Source organism: Aplidium turbinatum, chromosome 3, assembly GCF_918807975.1.
Source record: "Aplidium turbinatum chromosome 3, kaAplTurb1.1, whole genome shotgun sequence".
In the NCBI taxonomy this organism is placed as follows: Eukaryota; Metazoa; Chordata; class Ascidiacea; order Aplousobranchia; family Polyclinidae; genus Aplidium; species Aplidium turbinatum.
In genome coordinates this window covers 4,541,918-4,557,773 of record NC_137474.1, presented here as the reverse complement: position 1 = coordinate 4,557,773, position 15,856 = coordinate 4,541,918, and the positions used below count along the sequence as shown (strand labels likewise).

General features: G+C 36.2%; 1 protein-coding gene across 1 annotated transcript; it reads right to left on the bottom strand.

Moving 5' to 3' along the window:
- Window positions 1-9,843: 9,843 nt before the first annotated feature.
- LOC145766076 (uncharacterized) lies at window positions 9,844-14,328 on the bottom strand. Its single transcript, XM_082577731.1, has 4 exons — window positions 14,255-14,328; window positions 13,071-13,450; window positions 12,461-12,692; window positions 9,844-11,204 (listed from the first exon to the last, which is right to left on the bottom strand). Exons 1-4 carry the CDS (start codon window positions 14,326-14,328, stop codon window positions 10,565-10,567), a joined length of 1,326 nt encoding a protein of 441 aa, XP_082433857.1. The 3' UTR covers window positions 9,844-10,564.
- Window positions 14,329-15,856: the final 1,528 nt, after the last annotated feature.

Genomic DNA, 15,856 nt, shown 5'->3' with positions numbered 1-15,856 from the left:
TAATCCCTCAAGACGAAACAGCTACTCTAGATTTCTCATCATTTTGGTCATATAATGAGAAGCAAATCACTAGAGACGAGATGGCTCGACGCAGTGATGAATCACAGCCAGATGGGCAAGGAAGAGCTAAAAAAGGTTGTGAAGAATCGAAAGCTGTGAAAGGTAAAAATTTTTAGATTTATTTTAGAAAAATTAGATTTCCAGTCTTTTTATCGTTGACAGATTTTTTGATTACGCACACTTGTTTTCATTCTACAGTATGCTTATTTTTTCGTGCCAAACATTACATAAGAATTGAATAAAGAGAAAATGTGGATATGGATTATGCATTTGCATATGCTATGCCCATGGCTATGCTTATTTTTCATAACAAACATTAGATTTCATGTCTAATGCTTGTTATGAAATAATAAACATAAGATATGCATAATCCACATCTACATTTAATCGTTATTCAATTTTTCCTTGGCTAGTCCAATTGGATCTGCTTCAGTAGAAGCTTGGCAAAGTAAAACTTACCCGTTGATCCGCTTCAATTCTATTAATAAAAAGGAAGTTACTGAAGAACTCCCAATGGAATTACTGTACATAGATAAGCAGATGCACAAAAAAAAACTTATTTCCTATCATTGATTAAATTGGAATTATTCTTGAATTAAAAATATTGTACTCCAATTAAAAACTGGACCACACGGGTACATTAATATACAATAATAAACTAAACGTAATGACATTGTTGTGACTTAGCGTAAGTTTATAGCTAAAAGGTTTCAAGTGATTTTACTTCAAATGTTTGTATGTGTTTCAATTTAACATCTATTAAGTGCCCTCGGCCTGCCAAAGCTTATTGTTTTCATTGCATTAACGCAAGGAAAGACGCAATAGAATTTATACCTTAAACTTGTTGATGGGAAAAATGAGAAAGAGAAGACTTAAGAAAACATAGGAAAACACAAAGAGGGATGATCTGAAAAAAAGAAACTTAAAAAATGAAGATGTCAACAACAGAGAGAAGTGAAGGACTCGCTGCAGACAACTGGTCGACCCTCATGTTTCGGGATAATGACCAGGCTTCTTTGAAGTAAAATGGAGAGAGAGAGAAGCTCCGACCGACCTGAAATCAGACCAAGGAGATGCAAACTACTGTGTAATAGAGCTCAATCTACAAATGGCCAAGTTTATACCACACAAATTCAATTTTACCACGGAAGCTATCCCATATCACACATTTGCTAATTGGAAATCAAACGTGCAGTTGTGGTCGTATTGATTTTTTTGTTTGTCGTATCCAGGCTTACACCTGGTGGTTAAAGATTTAGATTAAGTGGACGGGAAGGCAAGGAAGCCAATCTTCGTGTCCACCTTCAGGCATGCCTTTAAGTGTCCTGCCAAAGACACAGCCGCATGCTTTTGAGCAGTGTCGAACCGGAGCCCTTTCGATTGCCGTTCCAGGGCTCTCACCACTCGGCTATGCAGCTGACGTCTTGCTGATATCAAATAAAAAAAAATTCTTCTGGAACCTTTGCTTAAACCACCTGCACAATTGTGAGGAGCAAGAATTAGGGCGAATAATTTTGGAGCTTCAATGAAGCAGCGTAAAATAATGTTCGAAATGCAGTAAATCGTACTGGAGTTAGCAATTAGCATTTCATCTGACTGTACGATTCAACAGGCCTAAAATCAAAAAGCTAAACTGTTCTTGAAAAGAAGCAGTGGTAAATTTTTGCTAAAAAAAGTTTAAGCCATTTTCGGTAAACGTATGGCGTCTTGCATGAGCTCATCAGCACCAACAGAACAGCTGGTAGTTTATTGAACCGTGTGCTAGGAAGGCAATGACTGTCTGAGGAAGGATATCGTGTTATTGATAAGCTAATATCACTCAAGAAGTAACCTCTGCGCTAATGGCTTAAACTTTTATTAGTAAAACACTATCACACAGTTACAAACCAATAAAAAGTACAGGTGGCATCTTAAACTCGAGTCAAACCAATCTGTTTCTTTCGATAGTGCTGTGTATAAGAGGGACTACAGCTCTTGCTTGCTTAATAGTAGATCATAACATCTCACAATTAGGAGAATAGCGAAAAACCATACGGTATTAACTGTCACCTACCGTCCTACAAAAACAAAGATAATTGGACCCTCATGCACACATCTAGGGCCGTTGAGAAAATAACTTGGTAGGCTACTGGTGCCAATGGAAAGCCCAGGCCTCCCAAACAAAACACATTCAAAGAAAACAATAAAACTCCAAAGAATATGCGATGTTTTTTGTTTTTGTGCTTAATGAAAAGATTTCGGGCCCTTAAAACCAGGCCGCATTAAAAAGTAAACGCAGGACCCCTTGTCAACGCTTCTGCACACAAGTGTGCAGAAACAGGCACACTTGTTAATTAACTGAAAACGAACATGTTTTGACACACAGGAAAAAAACTTCAACAACCCCATACGACAAGAATTCACTTCAAGAAGTAAATCAAAAGTATAGTTGTTTTTCTAAATAAATTATTTTTGCTAACAGTTGCAGTTCCATTTGAACATTTCAATCTCAGCAAAATAACAATTATTTGTGACAGTCTGCACTTAGTGGTTGTTATGTCATACGAAACAAACTAATCTGATTAAAACCGATCCAAACCACAACTACCAGGCAGAATGAGACGGTTGTTTTACAATGTCGCGGCTGTTTTAACCTTAATTGTATTAATGTATTTATAATATTAAGGTGTTGCGACAGAGCCGAATTTTTAACTTTTGATAACTTATTTCGTGTACAAGCACGTTTTAACGTTCGCGTTTTGTCACTTCTACCTTTTTCTCGACCTTTGCTATGTTGACATGTATTGTTTTTGCTGTGACGGTCAGAAATAAAAACAACCGAACTGAACTACGCATAAAAATCTTGAATCTGGCTAAACTAGGCTGCAATGAGTCACCCTTTACAATCAATAAGCCATTCAAAAGTTGTGAGAATCAATAACCATCCCATTTAAAACGAAAATGACCTTTACAAAAAGCTAAAATATCTGATTTCGCTTCTGGGGAGCTGTTTGCTTTCTCTGAAGATGTTTGGATGCATTAACAAATAATGGCTTATCGAGGCGCTACAGCACTTGAAGATGCTCCCTCTGAAAAGCTGACAAACAATATAATTTCGTTGTGAATGAACAAGACACAACTGATAATTTTTTTTTTTTACGAAACGACTCTTGGAGCCCTTATGCTAATAAGGCTTACAGTATTCCTTCCGCGATAGAGTTTTTGTACTTGTTGCAATGAATATTTGGAAAAGAAACTGAGATAGCCTACCCCTAAGTAACTTTTATAAATTTATTATTGTTGAAGAGAGAGACTCCCATAACCTACTAACATAAAGACTTCTTCTTACTAGTAGGCTACCCTTCAATAGTTATAATCAGAGATTTGCCTCGGGACTGGGTTCTGCAAGGTAGATCTGTCCTTTTTGCCTTGAAACGGCGCAATGGTGTGCCGTTTGAAACTTATCACAGGCACAGAACCGTAAACTGGTAGACACAGTTTCTTAGAAATAGGTACAAACAGGGTTTCACCATACCGGGGCCAATCTTTAAGCATTTTGAAATCAAAGTGACCATTTTCTTTCTAGCGACAGCAATTGCAAAACTTAATTCAACGCCTCACTCTGAATGAAGTAAGAGTTTCTTATTGAAACGTAGAATATTGCCAAACATTCACGACTTTATGGAAACGCCGAAGCGGTGGGGTCAAGCGTCACCTCCGAGATAACAATCCGACAATTGGCCTTATGTACGTCGAAAGGCGTACACCGATGTACGTCGGGTGTACGTCGGAAGGCGTGCACCGATGCATAGCGCTCAAGTCCGCTTTCCCGCAATGCAGGATAAATATATGAAAAACAAACAAACAAACAAATGTCTGCGTAGTAATAGGCTATTATTTTCAGGTGTACCATGTAGCCTATTATGCACAAATAAATGACTTTGTTCCTAAATGGTAGGCCTACTCTGTTGTTGATGTTACTGCTGGGCTCTAGAGTAGCCCATTAATGTTACTAATGGGCTACTTTATTATCATTTATACTCCACTTATTAACTTCTACATAACGTACAAAATAGTGCCTGTCATTTCGCGTTTTTGATTAAATGCTACGATGATTTGTGAAATTTCGTCCCTTTGGCATTTTTTAAACATGATAACAATAGTTAATAACAGCGGTAGGCCTATGTCTAATATCAACTATCAAACCTGCCTATAAGCTAAATATAAGATTGGCTAAAAAAACTAATAAACTTTAATTAAAATGTTAATACAAATGCATTATGTTATGGCGTCGACCAGCCGCCTAACAACACGAAAAGCAATTACTTGTTTCAAAGTGTAATCGTACTGAAAATTAATCTTAAGAAAAACTATTAAACTTTTTGCTTGCATGTTTTTTACAAGGCTTGGCAGTGGCATTTTATAGAAACTGTCTTTGGTAAACTTTGTTCTTCTCCTAAGCCTAACATAAATTCAACACTAAGTTTCTTTTGAAAACCTTTGTAAAATGACAAGCTGCTTTTTGCTCACACAAAAAAGTTGTGCCAACTCATTAAAAGTCAAATTAATTTACTTTTGTATGAAATTTTTGAAAGCATACATTACACACAAGTTCTCTCTCTCTAGAGAGAACATACAAGTAAAAAACTTTACCACAAGTTTAATGTTGCCTTTTGATAACTACGGAAGTTTTTCAAACATTCTGCACACTAATTATAATCTAGGCATGCATAAATACGTTTAAAGTTTTTTCAGAAACCAAAGAGTTGAAAAATATTGTTTATAACATGAATGCTTCACCAAAACAATTTTCAAAAGCACAGTCGCAGAAATACATTTTGAGTGCATCAAGGCAATATATATTTATACTGATTTAATATCTTCAGACGTTGCTGGATAGATAATCCGATAGGTGTGGTTGCTAGTGAAAAGAAGGTAGTTGAGAGAAGAACTTCCCTATACCCTCGTTACTGCAAAGGATCTAGTGTAATAAAAACATATTTGTATCACTCCACGATCTTCGGTATCAAGTAGGACAACTTGTTTACCACAAAAAGTAAGACTTTATTTAATACATGTTGAGAGCATGATCACTTTGATCAGTCTCTCCAGAAAGGCAAAAAATCTCCTTTTTAGGGCCAGGTTAAAAGCTTGTGTACTCAACTCGAGTCCAACTTTCTGGCTTTTCAGGTTATAAGGACATGCCCCACGAACTCGGAAGTAATGGGTGATTGTTTTAGATTTTCACAATCCGTCTTATTTATTTGGTGGCAATGTTTGCTATCGTTTTGTCATATATGTTACGTTGCCAATAATAGTGTAATGTTGATGAGGTCTTCGTTACACTCAACTGCAAAGCCACTTAAAAGTAGAAAAAAGAAACAGTCGGCATATGAGAATGTTGTTGTGCCATCAAAGGTGTGTTTTTGGGCTTTAGTGCAAAGTATAGTACACAAAAAATATATAGACTAAAAAAAATAACTTAAATAAAAAAAATCTGCTAGGTTTTCGTTTTGCTCTTAAGAACCGTTTTTCCGAACACCTAAGGTTTTTTTCAACCAAGCTAATGTTTTAATAACGCACATGCACTGCAACACAATATGGCCGACATTTTTTTTCTTTCTTTCAAAAGCTTTTATGAATATTAAAAATGAGACATTCAAAAATGACGTAAGGGGAAACATTTTCGTATGTTCGTCTAAGTTTCCTGGATGTTGAGCTATTTAAAGCTCTTAAGCAGATATTTAATTAAAGCCTTTGCAAAGACCAATATTTTGTTCCCGATTTTAGAATAATGCCAAAACCAAGTATGAATAATGAATGGAATGAGTTCCTGTCTATAGCCCAGGCCTGCAAAGATAGACAATTTGCGTTTCATTGATGTTACTAAAAAGCTGCCATATGTTGAATTAGTTAAAGCCAGTTGAAGCAACTTTACTAGCATATTGAGTCTTTGCAAAAATTCAAACCCAATTGCTGAGCACTCTATTTTTAAGTTTTCTCACTTTTTAGATGAAATTTCAAATGATTTGTTCAAAAAATATACAAAAAAAGGCAGAAATACATCAATTGTTAACACTTTACTCACATTTTCTGCAGCAGTAGCCGGGATTTCAGTATCTGCAAAAGGCGAAAAAAAAACTGACCATGTGACCTTAAAATGTTGTTTAACAGAAAAGGCAACACAATAGAATTCATTCAGCTTTTCAATCACCTTTTCAAGATCCAATACTGGACTATAAATTAGGGAAGAGCAAACTCTACATTGCTTGCTCCACTGCAAGTGTTACAAAACAAGTTCATTCGATCCTGCTTATTTTTGCCGAGGTCAACAAATATAACTGTTCTTTATCACCAATTTAATGTGCTCAGAATTGACGATATTATTAAATTAGAAACTGCAAAATTTATGTACAAATATGTGCACAAAATGCTGCCCCCGGCCTTTGCTGGCTGCTTTATTTTTGTAAACGAAATAAAACACCATCATCATAAAACCTGTCAGAACCAAAAGAATGATTTATATTTGCCTTCTACAACGTCAAACTCTGGTAAGAAGATGCTATGTTTTAATGGAGTGAAACTATGGAATCAAATACCAAAAGAAATAAAAGAAAAGTCTTATAATGTTTTTAAATTTAAATATAAATGTTTATTAAAGAATTTGTACAATGATCACTCCTGAAACGTATCATCCGCTTATTTCTCTACACAGTTTTTTTTTATGTTGCCCTGTGTTATTCCATTGTTAATGTATTATGTAAAGTGCTGGTATTGTGCTATATATTATATATGTGTTAATGTTGTTAATTTTGGGTCTATTGTTTAAATGTTTGGGTGGCAGCTGACTTTGGTGACCTTTTGGTCTTTCGCTGCCATCCTTGTTGTGCGAATTATTTGTGTTTATTGTGTTTTTGTGTTTTTGCTTTTTGTGTCTTTCTTTTTCGCAAACAAAACAAAAAAATAAACTGAACTGAACAATCACCATTTCATTAGTTTTATTTACATGCTTTTTTTAGAATTTTTATTGAATGAAGGACACTGAACAACATTTGAAGAAGTTGCTTTAGGTAGAAATAGTTTGTATCATAGTGACCACTGACCAGATAGGCTACGAAGTGGAAACATCGAAAAACGAAGAATTTTTTTTTTAAATATTGGTCGAGATAAACCAAGAATGGAACTATTTCTGGATGGGTATACTTACAGTATAAAAGTGTTTTTGTAAAATGTATGGTCGTGGTCTACAAGCTATACCTCAAGTCGACATTATTTTATTGCGAATGCATAGATCGGCCGAGTCAAGCGGTCTGGTTTGTTAATATGTTCTTGAACCAAGGCTTTGAAAAAAATGCTATTTCAGTAAATTTTTGGAGATTCAAATGTCTCAGAAAAATGTTGCATCAGCGACCAATCTTTTGAAAATATACTTCTTTATCGCCACCTTCTGGACGTCAAAATAAAAATAATTGCCTCTTGTAGTGTTAATGCACGTTGTTTCGAAAAAAAAATTGTATCCAACAACGCGTAGTTCTCTGCATTGATACAAGGACAATTTAAATTCAGACGTGATAAAAGTTTTTAGAGTTAACGAAATATAGGCATATCAGTTTTCAATTGCATAGAAAGATGCAGTTTCTATTACAATGTTTCATATTTCTGATAATTGACGAACTTGAAAAGGTTTTGAAAGCAAACTGTTTGCTGTTTTTACATACACCATGCATACACTAAAAAAGATTTATAAATGTACAACACTTACTTTCTGCTGCAGTATTCATGCTTCTGTGAATAACTTCGCCTTAGAAGTCAAATAGCAAATCTGACAACAACTTATAAAGAAAACTAAATATAACAAGTTACTTTAACATTTCAAATACGTTATTGTATTGCTATACTTTTAAAGATATTAATAAAACATGAAATATACAAATAATACTAGAGAAGTGGTGGGATTTTAGTATTCAATATTGTGTAGCCTACTCTGTCCTGATAGATCTTTTTTTTCCAAAATTTTCTGGTACCACATTGAATCTCACTTGTATCACGTGCCCTGGATTCAATATCCTTGTGACGTAATAATAGATTGGTGCCCGCCCAGGGACGGATTTAGCTGATGGGGGGCCCAGGGCACTTATAGATCGGGGGGCCCCGTTTTTGCGCCTTCGGCGCGAAAAACCACCTCTACGTCTACAGTAGCATCAATCCAGCACCGCACAGCAATTTGCAGAAACTTCAAAGGCAGAAAGAAAAAAAATAATAACACAAAATCACACTTTTTCCACGTCGGAAGGCCCTTCAAAAGGGGGGCCCGGGGCACCTGCACCCCCCTAAATCCGGGCCTGTACCCGCCTCAATGCAAGCGTAGCCAACAAGGTTTATTGGTCACACAGCTGACAAAAATGACGCGTTTTTAACACAAATTGTAACTGTAAGGTCGTATTGTTTTTGTGTGTGTGCCAAACTTTTTAAACGCATTATTCTGTTTACGTTGCAGGCACGTCTGGACGTTTGCGTTTTTCACTTCTACGCTTTTCTAGGCCTCTGCCAAGTTTGGCTTGTACTTTTTTCGGTGATGGTTACCGAAAAAAAAACAAAGTGAACAAAACCGCATTTAACCTACCATGGGTGTTGTCGTCTACCTCCTATGACCTTTAGGTTGAACTCTCCCAGACAGCAAAATCCGCCATTTTTACATTGATTCAATGTCTGCAGACGTTGAATCAATGTAAAAATGGCTGATTTTGCTATCCAGGCTTGCAATAACCTGCTGTTGTGAGAACGGAGCGAAAATTGTCAGACCACCTATTCAAATTCTGATCATTGTAGCGTAGGACTTCTGACTTTATCATGGACAGAATGCGTTCTTAAATTCAACGCATGCAAAGACTTTGTTTTGAGACTTTCTGAAAATGAAATTGCGTTAAATTTAACTTGCGTAGTATCTACGTCTGGCTCATCTTGACTACGTTAAAATTATGATAGCAGGTTCTATTTAGATCTAGCGCAAACGTTTTCACATAAAATCCGGAGAAAAACGTTTCAACACTGAACAACTACCTAGGTTAAACAAAAGCTCCACAGCGTTCTAACGAAATAAATTGCTTCATTAAAACGTAACTGCTGCCTGCTGGTGCCTCAGTGAAGCTTCCTAGCCTACAATGATAAAGCAAGTTCTGGAATGAGTCTTTCCAGACTTTAACGGATAAGAACATTTAAGACGACGATTCAACATAACTAGATGTTAAATGTATATTATTTTATGTTGGATTGCATATGTGTTTCGTCAGAATGACGTTTTAAAACCGACAAATGTTACTGGTCTTTTGGAGTAGTGACGTGTTGCATCTTTTGATATCGACTTGTGAAAACTGTTAGTTAGATGGAGTTGAGTGTCAAAACTTTGCAATCAAGATGAAGACATTAGCCTAACTGAAAATTATACTAAGTCTGCAAGATTTGCGGTGAACAGATTTTTTTCACATAAAACTGTTACATACAAACAATGGAGAATAACACATAGTAGCCTATATCCCATTCCATATTGGAAGTCAGAAGTTATTTTTCTCATGATTCTCTGCAAATCAATTTGCTTTTGAATGTTACTGAAACTACAAAATGAGATTTTTCAGTCACCTTAGAACAAATCAAGTGTTGTTCAGTTTTACAAAATAAAATGAAAAAACTTCAATTCGTGATATCACTTCTTTTCCGTATTTAACATCGAAATCACACTGCAAATCTAAATTTTGTCTAATTTAGTCATGGCTAGTAGACAGAAATACAATCGTTTTTACCGCCACTTTTCCTGTATTATCACAATAGAAACATTTTGCGCTGCAGTAAGTCTAAGGCTAGGCGATTGCTAAATCATTTTCATCTTATTAAACTACGCTAAAACTTCTTGTATAGTATTTTTTTAATATAAAAGAAAAAAAACTGCAATTTCTTTAATTCGCTGTTAAAATTAAAAGATTATAAAACACAAAATATTTCGCCGACATTAAGCAAGTTACCAGGCTGAAAAGCATTGTCTGAATTGAAAACAAAAAGGGGACAGAAAAAAAAAATGGATGGAGTGTATAGTGGAGGTACGGCTATTTCACGTTCAAACTGTTGCAAAAGATGAAAAGAAAATTAAACAAAAAATCCAAAACACTTGTAGATAACAAGATTTCTCCAATCTTGGCACCTCCTTCAAGGACTGCTCTTCATTGGTAGGCTATAGGTGTAACAAACGAAGACCTATCATAGAAACGGTGTAAACACAGCTTAGTTTGGTACCCTCTTTGGTGCATTGATCCCTGATTTCAACTTCGACTAAGCGACATAAATGCAAGATACTTTTTATGAAGATTTCAAAAAAAAAATGCATGCCATTGTTCATGTATTGGTAGTGACAAGGTCATTTATACATCATAACTACAAGCAGACACATTCACACAATTCTTCAAAATTAATCAACACAAGCCTCACTTAGTCATATTATTGTAGTTAGCATGCTTTTTTAACGTAATTTTTACGTTTAGTGAATTTTATTTGGAATTATTATTGGCTGCATGAAGCCCACTGAGAGGGTATTTGTCGGCGCTTTTTTAAAGACAACATTCTTCTTTTTAACCTGAGGCAGAACTGCCTTCCAGATATGTCTTATAGATTGTGCAATGTCTTTCTTCAGAAAGCGCGCGAGTAGAGCGAACTTCATCGAAGCTGACCCATCTTGAACTGAGTCTTCATGAAGACCTAATTTTTGTCGAAGAATTCCCGTTATCCACATTGCGTCCAATTGAATAATACGAGTCTTTGTCGCGACATCCAAAATCAAATTAACGGTTGATACGGAAGTGAGATAAAAGCTTCCTTGACAGTGAGGAGGATAAACGCTTGGAGGATATTCTTTTTCAGATACAAACCAAGGACTTTTTGAGTCGCGTAATGGCGGATCATTTTCTCTCAAACTGTACCCGCATAGGAACGGAAATATATTTTTAGCTTTACAAATGCTATTTTCAATTGAAGGTGATTTGTCTATGAAATGTGAAACAGCTGTGAGGACATTCTGTAGCGATATAAACATGTTATCATCGAGAACGGAGAGAATACAGTGTGAAGGAAAATATTGACTCACCCAACGCATCCCAGAAATTGTACGGCCAGTATAATGCCTGTAAAAACATGTTTTCTTTACATAGTTATTGAGATTCAAATAATCTTGTTCATCAAAGCCGTGTAGTTAGCCTACATCTTGAGTGATCTAAGCTTTTGTAACTTACAGTTTTGGAGACGTTTTGTGTACATATTTATTGATCTTTGAATATTATTGTTCATCAAAGCTGAAAATTTACCATCCTTGAGTGACCGAAACTTTTGTAACTTGCGGTTTTGATAACTTTAGGGTGATGCTTACATTTTAACTGCAGTAGGCTACAAATCAGCAGGCTAGAGTAAATTTTCAAATGTTTCATGACGTCATAGATAAGATAACAGATATGCACTCATGCGTTCATCCGTGTAAATTCTGGTTTCTGAGTACCATAAAATAGTGAATACAAGAAAGGTCCACTAGATAATCTTCATCTAACCTCGTAGTGCCCAACAATAAAATCAAATTTTAAGACTTTATTTAAAAAGTGTAGTCCAGCCAACACAGAATATTTAGCAGTCAGCAACATTGGGCTACAAAGAGTCAATTGAAACTACTTTTTAGTTTCATTTTCTTTACAAATATTCATCTTACCCTCTCAAAGTTATGCACTTCCTAAAATCTACGTTGCAACTTGCAAATATGCACCATAAGGCGTTACTGGATAGTTTGTAAAGTAATGAAACATGTTTTTGTAATTAATAATAGATTATAGAAGTAGCCTACACTAAAATAGGTGATGAAAATTGCTAAGAAAGTGCTGCTGGTCTCTGGACTATGTTTAAATTTACAATCTAATATTTGGTAAAGTGAAGCAAAGCTACATAACGTCATTAAAGCAGTTATTTGCTATTTTGCATCACAAAAAACCACAAAGTTCTAAGGCTAAGCCTTCTCTGAAAATTTAGAGCGTTTTTATTTGCTGGGTGAGATTTTAATCTGCCAAACAATCGTTTAAATGTATGGTGTGGATGTCGGATTTGGCTTAGGTTGTTAGGGTCTTGAATAGGCTTTTAGAATTTAGTATATGAATAATATAGCCTACCGTATGACTATAATTTAGTTTGGGCAAAAACTCGCGGATTTGGCAACCCTTAAAAGTTATCAGGCATTGTTGAGCATTGCCGGGCATTGTCGGCATTTTTAGGAATTAACAGACATTCCAAAAGGTTGTCTGACCATAATCTTAACCGACAAATAATCATTTTGTCTGTAAAGAGGTTGTTGGGGTTTCGAATTGGTTTTATGCCATCATATGCCCCAACACGCGTTACTTACATTGCTGTTTCAGGAAGATTTATTTGTAGTATATCGCCATGTTTTTCGCTTTCAACGCTGAGTTTGTATTGTTGATATAAAGATGACGCTCTGGCCAATAGGAAGACTACATTCATTTCGATTCCATCTAACTTCTCCACAGAGCCCCATGTTTCTCTGATGGCATTTCGAATATGCATATTTACAATTTGAGACTTGATCAATGTGATCATTTTCCATTGCCCACGAGACTCTAAAACATAATGCATTGTAGTACTAGTTACACAACAAAGTTTGAACGTTTATCTTTCTTCAGATGGGAAAAAGAAAAGCTCCTCTTTTCAGGTAAAAACATAATTTTAGTAAACCATAAGCCTTCAATACTTTTTCAAAAATTTATAGATACAGTTAACTATCAAGTGATTTGTATGCCCATTCACAAACAAAGCTTAAAAAACATTATAATACAGTACAGAAACTCATTGATTTTAACTGCGTCATTAGTCGTTACTTTTTAGTTGACTCAGACGAGTTTCTGTCACTTCGAAGGCTGGGCTACTGTATCAAATCAACACTGACTGCAAAATCTAAAGTCTAAACAAAAGCTGGAATAACTTCGAATTCAAATTACCTGGAGGTTTAAAGCATTGATGAAGTGAAAATTGACGCTTTTCCGATTTTGCCTCTACTTGTTTTGGCCTGAGAATATAACCAGCAATTTTCCATCGGTCTTGCAAATCTTGAACAAGAAGAGAAGCATTGGCAGTTGGAGGATCAATTGAGTGGGAGCCTTTAAACAACAGTGCTAGCTTTGAAATATTAAGTGGATTGGTTTTAAACACCACTGGTTTATTCTTCTTGATGGAGTGATAACGTGGATCTGGATTCGGTAGGAGTCTCTTGCCACTCTTCAAGTTTTCAACTTTGGCATGTAAATTTCCAAACGTGGGTCGAAATAGGCTTTTTATTTCAAGGGCAATGTCGTTTTTGATATTTTCATAATCTGATGACCTAAACAAACTGATTTAGTGAGAGGTTAAATACTTTTTATCTAAACGCGAATACATCAATTGAAAGTTAGCCTATCCTTCAGAGAGCAGACTGTTATTCAAATCAGTTGACTGCGGATAGCCAATGTTCATATTTTTATTGCTAAAGCATGCATGCAGATTTGCATTGAAAACTGTTCACAACTTAGTTCTGCGCTCAACTTTTGTTTGACGAAGCTGACAAACAAAACAGCTCTGCGGTTAATTGGATGGACCACAAATGAACATCCAAATGGAAGTCAAAAACCACCAGACCAGGTTTCTTCATCCACAACGCCGACACCCGTTCCCTCGGCCTGTCTTTGCCGAGACAGGCCTAAATCTGACTTGGTTGGTTGGTTTTGAATCTTTATTCTCGGACTGACAAAGCCTTGATAGGTTATTCCTGGTAGTTTCGCATAATTGTAGAGGCTCTTGACGCAGGGCCAGTTACCGAGATTGGCAGAGCATATGAAGTTTTCCGATTGTTGAAGTGTTGTTGCTGAGAAATTATTCCATTCACTAGGTGCCGCTGAATAGAGAGCAGTCCTAAAATGCGTTGCTCAAGCGCACACCCCGAGAGTCGAACTTGCGCCGCGTGATCTTGAGCCGGGCGCGTAACCACAGAGCTATCGGGGCGGACAACTTCACTGTCTTCGTAAGGAGCTTGCCTTTTCTGACGAAGCATGTATCAGAATTAAAATGTTCAAATTATTCATTTGCATCAGAACCAGATGTTGAAGTATCGCATTACACACTTACACAGCAATACATTTACCGTACTTACGCCAGGATCCCATCATAGCTCTCTCCGTCATCGCTTTGAGTAGGAGATGTGTGGAGTGTTCCATAAAACACCATGACTATGGTTACTATTACCACACATGTACCATATTTTCTTTTAATCACTACGCTGCCTACCATAGCATTGATAACCTGCTTCATCGATTATAAATTAATGCAATTAAAAATAAGTTACTCGTTCATCCATACAAAGTAGCCCAGCCTAAGTAGGCTCACGCTCACCTTTAAGGTACATTTAAAAAAAATGAGGAGCACTATGGATGATTGAAAATTAAGCCAATATGCAATATCCCATAAAGGTTAGTCGGTTTTTTTTTTATACGCAGCTTAACTTTAAAGTTTCTTTAGATAAAATTGACTTGTCTAGTCGAATTATCTTTATTTAGTCTATAGTTGATTTACTTGAGAGTTTTCTAGTACCAACCTATATTTACAGTTCACCATCATGTTAAGATATAGTTTGCTTTTAACCATGAGCTTTTTTTCTGATGATAAACATTAGGCCACTGCAGACAAGATATTTTAAGAAAATGCATTTTGAGTAATTTATAAGAATATCACCATAGCGGTTATTTTATTTCACAAAAGTTCGTTATAGTTTATAATATTATTGTTAAACTTCCTCGAAGCAATAGTCATCAGTATCGACAAAAAGGATGGTAGCTTAAACCATAGAGTTTTCTATCGAAAGTTTACTAAAAGTTCTATTCACTTCGAAACCTGTTCTTATGAACAATCTGATCGCTGACTAAACAGGATGATTTCAGAACAACCACAATTGTGCTCGACACACATGGGCAGTCATGCGTTAAGGTTAAGTCAACATGTTTTCTTTTAGCGGATGCTACCTGGTTATTTTTAGCTAGCAAATCAGTCTTTGTTGAGAAGGAGCGATCTTCCTGGCGTCAGCACTACCTGACGCCAGGAAGATAGCTCCTTCTCAACTGTGCATATCCTTGGCGACAGTTGGATTAGTTGTTTTCTTTCCACAAATGTAAGAATTCAATTGACTGCGAAAAGCAGCGGTTGAGAACTATGTAACAAAAACTAGTGGTGCGGCCGTGCGGGACTGATGAGCCCAGCCTCATGGGCGAAGCACGTCTTTATCGCTGAGTTGCCGAGAAACACAAACCCAGCTAGAAATTTCACGTGTATTACACGTAGATTCTACGTACCTTGGGTCGTGTATTATACGTTAATTTTCACGTATAATACACGCTTATGTGTCGACACTATTTCACGTGTATTACACGTATATTTGGTTGTGGATTTTACGTGTTTTACGCCCGCATTACACCTAATTTCCTCGTATCTGACAACACTAATAAACGTGTTTTCCACGTATATTTGGTGGTGGATTTTACGTGTTTTACACCCGCATTACACTTAATTTAGACTTACACTTACACTTAGAATTAGAGAAGAAAAAGAGAAATAGCAGTGGTGGGAATCGAACCCGCGTCAATGAAATGACTACTTTCTAGCCTTAACCCCTAAGCCAACCAGCTGACAAAAAATCCATCACTTAATTTGCTTTCTATCATCTTCTTTTCGCCATTTTTACGTCACTTAAACCGGAGCTTAT

Coding starts and splice junctions, on each gene's coding strand:
- LOC145766076 (XM_082577731.1), bottom strand. CDS start 14,328: ATGGTGTTTTATGGAACACTCCACACATCTCCTACTCAAAGCGATGAC. Junction 13,451..14,254: donor AGCTATGATGGGATCCTGGC/GTAAGTACGGTA, acceptor CAGTTTGTTTAG/GTCATCAGATTATGAAAATA. Junction 11,205..12,460: donor AATCTTCCTGAAACAGCAAT/GTAAGTAACGCG, acceptor ATGTTTTTACAG/GCATTATACTGGCCGTACAA.